The sequence below is a fragment of the Rhea americana genome, unplaced genomic scaffold (genome assembly GCF_003343005.1).
Source record: "Rhea americana isolate MKP2758 unplaced genomic scaffold, rheAme1 scaffold_123, whole genome shotgun sequence".
NCBI lineage: Eukaryota > Metazoa > Chordata > Aves > Rheiformes > Rheidae > Rhea > Rhea americana.
In genome coordinates, this window is record NW_028185295.1 from 834,332 (window position 1) to 846,499 (window position 12,168).

Sequence of the window (12,168 nt, forward strand, 5' to 3'; positions counted from 1 at the left end):
GCTACTAGCACTGATTCCTTGCCCAATGTAATGTGCATATTTTTTTTTACTAGTTAGTTTTTTGCTTTGTTTTCAGGTAGTATAAAACAGTTTTCATCTTTTGCCTTATTTTTTGTTAAAATAGTAACAATTTTAATTATTTTTAAAATGCAAAACACCTTGTTTAGTAGTCCTTTTTCACCCTCAAGGACATGTCAGTGCTGGAAAAATCATTGCAAATATCTTAAATCATATAGTTGTAAAAATACATTTTACACAATTATATACTACTGGTAGATCTACTAAAGGTGAAACAAAAAATTTTTTTGTGTATGTGATGATAATTTGGGTCCCTCTCCTAAGAAGGAAGATGGCCTAAAATGGTTATTTTGTTAATGTGAAAATAAAAATACAATAATGGAGCACACATATTTTAAAAATTTCGTCATCTTGCTGCTTCAGCTGGCAACTAAAATCACCAACTTCGTTTTGGGATATTTGCTAGTTAGAAAAAGCTATTTGAAACTCAATAAAATACTGTATCTAAAAACAAATGCAGATTTCCTGTTCTTCTCAAGGCAGAGTTTTTATTTAAGTGTAATACAGATTACAGACCCATCAAAAAAAAATACTAGTTTTAACTTGTAATTCAGTCCCAACTACCTGCCCAGAAGAGCTTAGGAAAAGCTCAAAATGTATTTGAAGGATTAAGGTGAAAATGGAAGGATTCTATCATATATGGTGTAATGAGGTGAATTAATAAATAAAAAACATAGGTCTGCAAATTATTGCAGTCATTCTTCACTGTGTATAACTATAGCTATAATTAGATCTCATGGTGTTATTAAATAGCTGTTAAAGCCAGCAAGAGTTTAGTCGCTTCAGTTGCCTCTTCCTCAAGCAGAAGTGTTGCCCGCAAGTCAAGCTTTTGGTGCAACACTTGCATTTTCTTTGTGGAGAATCTTTTTAGTTGTGCAATACTGTGCAACTTTTTTGCAATGCAGTGTATTGCCAAATCCTTAACCGACTAAAGTTTCTTACTCTGATCTGGTAGAAAATCAAATGTACACCATACGGTTTATGGGGAGTGGCTGTGAATTCCCTGAAGGAATAGTGGAAGTGTTGCCATGCCAGACTGGAGCTCTATCTTGCTGAAAACTGCCTTAGAATTTTTCATTAGATGCCCCAGCAATCAGAAATGTGGTTAAATATAATCTGGTACTTATTCATGTGAAAGTATTATTAAAAGATTATAGATAACATTAGCAAGAAGGGACTTCCCCTCAAAATGTTCCAGCTTTTTCCCCTGTACACTGTTTTTTTATATTTGTTTTAATTCCTTCTGCTATGCCATATATGAAAAAACCTGTCAGATTCATAAAACTTAAGCTAGAAAGGAAGCTATTAAATAATTCAGTCTGAATTTCCATCTTTTTATAGGTTAGAAGCTACCAGCTACTCATCTGTGCATCGAGCTCTCTATAGCTGCATGGTTAAATAAGATCTTTCGGAATCATAACTAGCTTTCACTGGAAGTTATATAGGTAGTTTTGAACATTTTACTCAGAGTAAAAGAGTTTAAGTACACACTGCCCTCGTACACTTTATTTTTTTTCTAGAAACATAAAATAAAAGTGGAATGAAGGCGATATTACAGTTGGATAGGATTGGAAAGGGTATCTAGCTTATGATTTGTGAACAGAATTCACTCGGCCTTTTGTATAACGATCCATAGCATTACATCAGGTAATGCATTTTGTGCACCAACCTGACAATTTTTTTAAAAAAATACCCAACTTGAAAGTTGGTATATACAAACCACAATCTCTCTTTCTTTCTTCATAGCTGTAGTTGCAAATACTGTGGAGCATTAAGTGACATCTCAAGTTCTGTTAGTGTTTTTGTACAGCTAAAATGCTAGGAGGAGGTTTGGGATGTGAGCCCAGATTTCTGGAACTTTTTTATTACTATGCTCAAGAAAGAAATATTTTTCAGGTAGTGAGCATAGTGAGGATACTGTGCTACAGGGCAAAGCTTAGTGGATTTCTGCCATGACATTTATGCAATGCCATCTGAAGTGATATAATACAGGAATACATAACATTTTCCCCTAAAACAAGATCCTCAGCTCTCTCTAGCCATGACAGTATACAGCTACTGGCCTTGCAAAAGGTTAAAGATTTAGTGCTTTTCAAGGCAGCTCTCTGACTCATTACTGCAAGGAGAACCCACATTCACTAATATATCAGGACAACTAAAATCTTCAGAACTGATGTGTAGAAATAAGTAGATCAAGAGGGCTGTTTTTGGGGCCCCTCTTGGAGTGGTCAATCTGTGTGACTGCAGATCCCATAGGTTCATGGTGTTCAAAGGTATCGTCAGTAGAATCTGATCTTGTATTGAATGCACGTGCATTTATAAGCGTGCTACTCATAAATATTTATCATAAATTATTAGCAATTTTCCTTTCCATCGTTGTGATCTGAATGATACAAACCTTGCAGAGCTATTTTCACTCTTAATTTCACTAGTATCCATACTTGCATCTCAGTGCTGAGGCTGAACCAGTGTGTAAATCTGAATTCCTGGGTAAAACCCAAATATCTACATTCATCTTGCCCTTATTCTTTCACTCATCACACACACAGACATTTGCTTGTGAAAGTTATGAAAGGTGCAGTTGTCTGAGCCTGCCTCAAACAGAGTTTTCTGTACCACCACTAAACATTTCCAGTCTGGGTCAGGGCTCACAGCCTCCTCGAGTAGTATGTTCAGGGAAACATAGAGGAATTTGGCCTGTCCACACTCTTTCATTGCAGCTGTGGGGGCCTGTACAGAGCAGCTCGACACCAGTACCTGTTCCTGTGAGTGGGTTTGCTTTTCACCCTTCTTTGTACTCCCTGAGTGACTCAAAACAGCAAAGGATCTATCTAGCCCATGGTTCATAAAAGGTAGATTAAGTGTTAGAATTTATTAGTAATAAAAGTTGTTTTGTCATCATGCCCACACAATGTGACCATGAGTCAGCCTTGCAATGTCACTGACCCAGTTCTTTAAAATAAGTACAGTAGAAAAAGTTGTCCATCTCTAAATATGTGCTGTATTAGAAAATGGAGCTCTTTAATGGACAAAAAAATGTTGGTCTACTCTAATTTGGTCTGCATTTAATAACTGACTACATGAACTACATGAATTGCTCCCAGTGTGCGCTAGCAGTATAGATCCTTTCCTTCAGACTTGCTATACAGTCCAGCAAATTTCAGGCTTTCTGCGTTGCCAGAGTCCTTGCCTGACTTAGAAAGACTGAAAGTTAATTTTGAGGCCTTGTCTGTTATACGTGCTCTGCAAGCCCTTTTCAGGACAAGAAATGACACTGGCCCTTGCTGCAAGCTTTCTGCTTCCTGCCTCTCTTGGGCCGTCGTCCCCACCCCCAACCCTGGCCATGGTTTTTCGATATGATAAAAAGCTTTCAAAGCAAGACTCTGTCTTGCTACGTGGGTTGCAACAGACCAGTGTTACTGTACCTAAGATTGCTTAAAAAGGAAGCCTTTCTTCCTTTTGTCAAATAACTGCCCTTCAAGCTAAAGACATGGAGTAGTATCCCTAACTGTTATCCCTCTAATTGCCGTGAAACTCTAACATTGTATTTTTAGCTCTTAGTTTCACCCTTGTGTTCTTCATGTTGTACTAATTAATTACACTTGCTTCTGGTAAACTCCAGGTCTGGTTGAGTGTAACCAACATCTGGGATTTCATTGGCATATTGATAGATTGGGTTATCCTACATCCGTCTGGAGTTCACACTGCTGGCCTTATCCAAACATACTAGCAAGTGGAAATACTTTGAGATTTACTAGTAGTTTAGATGAATTTAGAAAAATTCTCTTTAAGCCAAGAATTTGCTTGCCTATTCTAAAATATAACTATTCTGAAAAGTGTGAAATTGCTGTAGATATTTAACTGCATTATATGCTTTTTGAGTTCCCATTTCAGGTGCTAACATGTGTTTTCTTGTTACTGTTTAAAGGTCAGATGGCTGGTGATCACACGAGGCTGGAATTCCATAACATAGAGACAGGAATAATAACAGAACGCCGCTACCTGTCTTCTGTGCCTTCTAATTTCATTGGGCATCTACAGAGTCTTACATTTAATGGCATGGCATACATAGACTTATGTAAAAATGGAGACATCGATTACTGTGAGCTAAATGCAAGATTTGGGTTCAGGAATATCATAGCAGACCCTGTAACCTTTAAAACAAAAGCAAGTTATATTGCATTGGCCACACTACAAGCCTATACATCTATGCACCTTTTTTTCCAGTTCAAAACAACCTCTTTGGATGGATTGATACTTTATAACAGTGGGGATGGAAATGATTTCATCGTGGTTGAATTAGTAAAAGGGTATGTATGGAACAGTATAATGAGAAAAATGGTGAATTCAAAATGAGAAATAAAGTTTAAGATACACACCTTTATCTGATTGAAAATAGCTGATTGATTAATGCTTATGCATATTAACCAGATTCTTATGCTTTATTGTGACTTTTTCTTTCAGATGAAACTAGATACCTGAAAAATAAGAAAGTAAATAATAGGTATAACTTTTATAGTAATTAGCCCAAAGAAATGTTAGTTTGTAGTTCTCTTCTTCTGTCTCTACAACATATGTATGTGTTGGCATGTCTAGGGGCTCAATACTTGCCTGAACCTTGGGGTTTGATCTCAGTGGATGGAAATGAATGGTGATTTCTCTGAATTAAGGTTGTTTCCCCAGTTGACATTCAAGTTTATCTTCTGTTTCACCAGTGACGCTGAAGAGTACAAGGGCATAGACAACGACAGGTGTATTAATTATCACCATCTTTGGTATGTAAAGAAAAAGGAAACTTCCAATTTTTTTCTCTTTGCCTAGGTATTTACACTATGTGTTTGACTTGGGAAATGGTGCAAATCTCATCAAAGGAAGTTCTAATAAACCTCTGAATGACAACCAGTGGCATAATGTGATGATATCCAGGGATACCAACAATCTTCATACTGTAAAGATTGACACTAAAATCACAACACAGAGCACAGCAGGAGCCAGAAACTTAGATCTCAAAAGTAAGTAGAATAATTCCTGTATAACCTACAGCAAGGTGCAGCATAGAATGGAAGACCGAACATAAAGTACTATTTAATTTTGTAATGCTATATTGAATGTTGTTCTTGCTAATTAATATGTTCACAAGAAATGAAACTTTCTTCATGTTAGTCTTACAATACCAGTTTGGTAGTAGTACCTACAACTCTAAACGTATGAAAATGCTGCATGGATACTACACAGGAAAAAGTAGGAAATGGAAAGGACACAAAGAGTGTAGAACACAAATGTCACACCAAAAGATTCTGAAAGATTCCAAAGTAGAACTAAAGGAGCTTAAAAAGATTAGGAAAAAGGCTTGATTGTACATGAGTATAATTTACATAAGTGGAATGCAGAAACCATAGCCCAAGCTTTACAGTAAGAGTACTAAGGCTTTGCAGAACTCATGATGTGCATATTAGAGGGCTGGGGAACATTTTGGCCTGACTCTCACTGTTCAGTATTCCACACAAAACCTAGAGTTTTTTTTTCTTTTTTTCTTCTTTTTTTTTTTTTGCCTACAATTGGGAAAAACAAATACAGTGCAGTAGTAAATAAATAAATATAAAAATAATAAAAAGTACAATAAATGCAAATATAGTACAATATCCTGTAAGCAAGACAAGCTTGTAAGTTAATCTTCTAATGAAGCTGACGGTTACAAATACAAGTTGCCAGCTGTATTAAACCACATATACGTACATATATGTATACACTTACCGAAACATATAGCATAATATAGTTTAGTTGTAGTTTAGTTATAGTTTAGAATGTGATAAGCTTTGACTATAGGTCTAAAACTATTTTTAGAGGCCCAGAGAGATTCGTAAGATCCATTCTTACAAACCAAACTAATATGTATACTTTAAAATAAATAATAGTAATTAGTTGTCAGAGTTCCCATCAGAAGAACTAAATTGCATCAAAGGAAGATGTCTTTTTGAAAGGATGTATTAGTAGACTTCTTAAAACTTTCCTACCTAGTTAGGCATAAAAGATATATTCTGGTCATATGAAAAAGTATTATGTTTTTTAACATTCTTTATAAAATTTCTTGCTATAAAACCAAAATTTCGTAACAGTTAAATAAAATTTAATATTTCAAAAGCCAGAAGGTTCAAAGTAGATATTAATATTCCATCAAGTTCTTGTTCCTTGCTGAATTTTCTTTTAACTGCCTCTGAGTCAGAGATAATGAGCTGACCTTAGTAATTACTTTGGATTTTGTGATATTTCACATATTTGCTTCACTTTAAAGTGCTATTAAGATTGAAAGAAAGACTGTAAAAACTGTATCTTGAAATGTCATAAGTTTTAGTAAGAACCTCTTTATCAAAGATGCTTGGTTTATGAATTCAAGTTTTTTGGAGGGCTCGTGCTCCTTTCTCAGAATTGTATTTGAAAATTGTGCTGTGTTCTTTCTCATTTGTACCTTCTTGTAAATATAGTCAATGGTTTTTAAGACATTATATTTCATAATTATTTTTGTTGCTTGAAAGAAAACATACACCTTGTTCTTTCGTAGTTATGCTGTTTTTGCAATACTAAATACTTAGATGGATGTGTATGTATGTGTTTGTATTTAATCTGTTTTTGTCAGCAGATTAATTAAACAGGAGTAGGAAAAATAATCCTCTTAAGAACTGATAACTGAATTATCGCAGTCATTTTAATCTAAATCTTTCTCAAACAGAACATAGTGTTTTGGTATGTTGATTTATGAAAAAAAATGTTTAGGAAAAAAGTGCCTAACAGAGGCACTAGAGGGCACTGTTATTTCATGAAATGTACTACCTTAGTACATTCATCGAGAAATCTCACCAGTTAGGATAACCTATAAAATCTAGCATTCCTTTGTTTTCTTCACTTTGAAAATCCAACTTTTGCTTTACTCTATTGAAGTAAAAATGTATCCATAGCTGGTACATTTTCTAACCTTGAATTCCACTGGAAAAAACACTGAAGTGCATGAAAAAACATAGTGAAATTCGAAACGAGGAAGGTGACTTATATTAGATGCTGACTTGCTGTAATTCACCATCCAGGAAATATGGCTAGTAAAAGAATAACAAGGCTGACACATTCAGTACAGTAATATAAAGTAAACACCTTCTTCAAACAGTTCTATTGTACACAGGTCCTCAGCCTCTGTCTTCACATAGTAGTAGGTTTCATTTTTAATTTTTAAGGTGTTCTGCAATATTTTGTTTGACCAGCTCTTTTTAAATACAGCATCACATACATTAAGAGATTTTATGCTGTTTTGGTGGGGGGAGGGTTGTTTCAAGCTGATATCTTCTAGTCAGCAGGCAAAAAAGCAGGAAAGATCGCAGTTCATTATTTTTTCTTCTCCCTTTATATTCAGTCGAATTTCTTTCCTGTAGCTTACTCTTTTTTTTCTATTTTATGCTGGTTACATATGGTGACACATCTCAGTTATGCTATAAACACTCTGTGTACTTTACTGATATGAGTAGCCCCAGTTAATTCATTGTCCTGTAGCATTTTAGCTATAGCAAGCTAGCAAATTTAAAAATGTAGTTCCTACTACTGATACCAATAATTCCATTTAATTGAAGTTAGGATTTGTTGAAATAAAAGTGTATACAGATAATACAGAATCTCTGTAGCTTTTCTCAGCAATTGTAGGGTTGCCAGTTTTTAAGTGCTGAAATCCAAGATAACGTGAAAAATAAATCAGTGACACATTGGTGGGGTACAGTTTGCACTGTAGATCTCTGAGATGGCAGTTGTCTGGGAAAGCAGACAATTGGGAGAAAATTTCCAATATACTTTTCTTTTTGGGTGTAGGATTCGGCTAAATAACATAGAAAATGCGTTGTTATAGGGGTGGGTTCTCTGTATAGCCTGTTGTACAAAGTTAGTGGACTGGAGAGAGTACCCGTGGAAACAGTTGTATTAAATTCTTCAATGTAGTTATTGCTCTTATTTGCTGGATAACCAAATAAATCATAAAATGGAGAGAAAGAAATAACCAAATGAAAGCAGGCATGTTATTTTTCCTGGCAGAGAAAATTAGCAAAGTGTGCAGCTTCCAACAGACAACCCGTGGAGATAAATGAGTCTCAACAATAGACGCAAGGCAGTTCAAGCCTGCCAACCTGCAGTTACACAGCAGATTTTCTTTCATGTATTTCATGAACAGATTCTCCATCCTGCTTTCAGTGTAGCTCGGATGGTTAGTGTGGCTATAATTCAACCTCTTCGAGACCTGCCTTGTTGGTAGGAGAACATAGTTGTCTTTGCTTGCTGTACTTGACAGTGTGCTCTTACAGTCTGATGTGTCCAAATAAACTTGAAGGGCCACAAAAATGCAAGTGTAGATGCAGTTTGTCTCATGTGTTGTTGTTCCTCACTGTTGCCACAGAAAAGAAGTCTTCTTCATTCAGTTGTAGGTATTACAGCATCTGTAATCTCTCTTCTGTCTGCAGACTTTCTTTCTGCACTGTGGGAAATTGGAGTTCCATCAGAAACCTTTTTGAAAAATATTTAAAAACGCATGAAGTGTTTTAGAGGAGAAACATCTTCAAGCATGACTTTATATCTACTTTTCCACCTAGGGTTTAATCTTACTTTTACTTTTCTCCTAGTATGTGGCGCTGTTTTAACTCCAAAGTAACTTTCAACCCATTTTGTTTAAACAACAAACAAAAACCTACAAAACCCCACCCAGGATGACTATCCTACTGAAAATTCTGATATTTTAACATTTAATAATAAATTGGGATGAAAAATAAAAGTGACACACTTTTTCAACAAATGGAAAGTTAAGAAATGTTGTTAAGTTATTTTAGATTTAACAGTAAATAATTATGAACTTTTCTAGGAGGCAATAGTTTGGGTACTTCGTTATGCCATGCTATTTTAAACTTTCCAGCTAAAATTTATCCTCCAGGAGGAACTGCAGCCGTGGGACTTCCATTTGTAGGAGATAGGGCTCAGCAGTGAAGACTAGTCTGTGGAGGAGAATAGGAGCATAAGACTCAGACTGTAAAACTTCTGAGGTATCATAGCATCTCATTCATCTATTCATGAGACCACTCATGAATAGTAAAATATTTTGGTTTAGTCTTACAGAGCATCCCCATTACAAGAAATTCTTTTGATTTGCCTCATACACAATAAAATACTCTTGCAAAGAAAATCCTAATTTTGATTTGGTGCTCTCTTTTCTTTTTAAAAAAGTAACTTTCATAGAAAATTCCCACCAAACTCTGCATGTATGATTTGATTTCTGCTGTCTTTGCAGCATTTCACATATTTTAAGAGGTGCTTTTCTGAAATGTACATGCATACTTTAAACTTCTCTCTCTCTGTTATTCCCTTCCATATAGCTTTCCCAAATGTCCATTTTTTTAGAGTCCTCTGCAAGTTACATGTTATTCCTGTGCCATTATATTACTTTATCCTCAAAAGAAGCTGTGCATGTTAGAGCCTATCACAGAAAGTTCCTTCCTTGTATTTAAAATTCCTATCTGACTCTCCTGTGGTTTGTTTTACTTTTCTTTTAATTCTGTAGTTCTTCTCTGGCCTACAGCTTCCTCTGTCCCTTCATGAGCTATGGCTGCTATTGCTGTATATATTTGCCTTCTCGTTTGCCCTTTTCTCGAATATGGAAACAGCCTAGTTTGAAGCATCTGAAAGAAGTCAAATTTCACAAATGCCCTAAAATATTCCTTTTCCAAAGTACTTAAAGACTCACTTGGCAATTAAATCATCCATGTAAAATTTCTATTTTATTTAATAAATTATGAGTAGATCTACTGACCTGGCTTATGATGATTGGTAATAGTAACTTCATCTCTTAATGTTTAATTTGCCTCTCGAAGTATGTTATTCATGCCATGCAAAAATGAGCTAACTTAGTCTTGTTCATAAAGAAGATTTCTTGCTACAGCAGTGCAAATTGAAAGATTTCAATTTGCTACAATGTTTGCCTCTGTTATTTTATGTGAAGCCCATTATTATTATTGCTATATTATCTCTACATCACAAAGTCTCTGTCAGTGGTGATGGTTCTTCATAGTTCTTCCAAGAAACAAAACTTTGAGAAGCACAGAACAATATTTATATAAGAATACAAATTTGTACAAATGAACAAGTATTAAGGGTTGAATTTCTCAAATAAACATGCATAAGTTTATTGTAATGACCTTGCCAGTGGGCTGTGAGTTCTTCATGCAGAAGTAAAATTCTGTTCCCAATACCAAATTCCAAATACTGTCACCAGTAAATATATCTTCATAATATGACTTGGTGGAATAGACAATTGCAAATCCAGCTACGGTCTTCCTAATAGTGTTGAGAAAGTGGACTTTACAAAGTGAAAAATACAGGATTTAAAGATGAGAGTTGTTCTTTGAGACATCCTGTGTAGCAAATACATGTGGGTAGGTTAACAGTAATCAAGATGATGCTTAGACAATGTGGTCTAATGCAAATTCTTTCATCCTCCTTTCTCTGCAACCTTTTGCATATTGCTTCTAAATAGCTACATGTTGTCTATCAGGCTGTGTAGATAATTTTGGCAGGGCTAAACATTTAGAAATTGTATCCAGATTTCCAAAATTATGAGATGGAAAAAAAAAAATATCTCAGTACCTCCAGATTGCATAAAAAATTTAAAAGATAACTGTGGTGTTTGTGATGAACTCTATGCAGTCAACAGCATTGCAGTAGTCTTTAAGGTCGCTCCTTGGTGAGAGAAACATTTTACTTTCTTCTGCTTCTTGTCTCCTACTCTACACTCTCTCTCGCACACATACATATATCTGTATTTGCCATACATATATCTATATATTGCTATATGTCTATACAGCTGTTTGGCTTACAGGATATTAACATAGTTCATTGTGGAGTTTCTTTCAAATCCTGGAATAATAAGTAAAGATTATATTTAAACTAAGATAAGAAACATTTATGCTCTTAAAACATGTTTACAAAATTTGGATATTTATCTAAAACACTCTATTAACTTCTGGGAATTTTAAGCAGGTCATAGTCTGAACAGAAAAAATGATAATTTTGTCTCTGGTTGTATTTGTGCATGCTACACTGTTCATTCCTCTCTGAGACATGTTCTTTGAACCTGCTTCTAGTATACTCCTGAGAATCATGTCCTAAACTTGTTTTCAGAATGTTGCCATGGGTATAGTATAGCTATTTTAACAAATCTTGGGATTATGACTGAGCAATCCTTGTTGCAAAAGAGCCAATTCATTTAATGTCCTTCAGAGTCTGAAAATGATTGTCTGGATTGAGAGGTTGATAATATAACATAAAATGTTTCCCTTCTCCAAATCTACATTCAAAATGAGATTTTTTTAACCTTGTTAGCTTCTCAGTGGGTTTATGTGGAAAGTCTTGCATGAGGTACTAGCTAGGGGATGAGTTTTGCAGATGCTGCTAATTCCTGAGGTCTGGCCTATCTGTTGGAAAGAAGAATCACCACTTTCACATTTTGAAAACCAGCTCTGCTAACAGTGTATATTGGATATTGAAACAGAGATCGGGCAAATGATTATAGAAAAATGTCACTAGGAAGGGAAATTTGAATACAGTGTAGCATGAAAATCCCTGCTTCATTAGATTTTGTCTGTTCTTCAGGTGTATACAATGTACAAAAGTGGTGAGAACAGGAGAGAAATGAAGGATATTTGATATGCTTGAATGCCTCACCTCTTCACCACAGCCATCCCCCTCAGATATAAAGTAATTGGCATAGCATCAATTCTGTGGGAGATGGATTACCGTGCACATTTATATGGCAATTAGATTTTATTATTTACCATTTAACATGCATCACCAACTTGCCTCACAGTGCACTGGGCAAGCAGACTGCTTTGGATTTAAATCTGTTTAATCTTTTTCAGTGCTGGTGCCTCCCATTTATTTTTCTCAAAAAATTAAAGAGAAATGCAGTGACTGGATTTTTTCTCATTTAAGAATACATGTAATTTGAGAACTTGATTTATACTTCCTGGGGAAGCGGTAGATTTTAATCTGAATCATTTTAGGAGAAATTTGGGGGAATGC

The 12,168-nt window shown here is 35.2% G+C and overlaps 1 protein-coding gene across 1 annotated transcript in view; it reads left to right on the top strand.

Annotated features, from left to right (window-relative positions):
- The window catches only part of NRXN1 (neurexin 1), a 702,150-nt gene that overhangs the window by 332,741 nt on the left and 357,241 nt on the right, over positions 1 to 12,168 (top strand). Inside the window, exons 11-12 of the mRNA XM_085325818.1 lie at positions 4,007 to 4,388; positions 4,900 to 5,090. Of these exons, the coding sequence (XP_085181944.1) occupies positions 4,007 to 4,388; positions 4,900 to 5,090 (573 nt within the window). The remainder of the gene's footprint in view (positions 1 to 4,006; positions 4,389 to 4,899; positions 5,091 to 12,168) is intronic.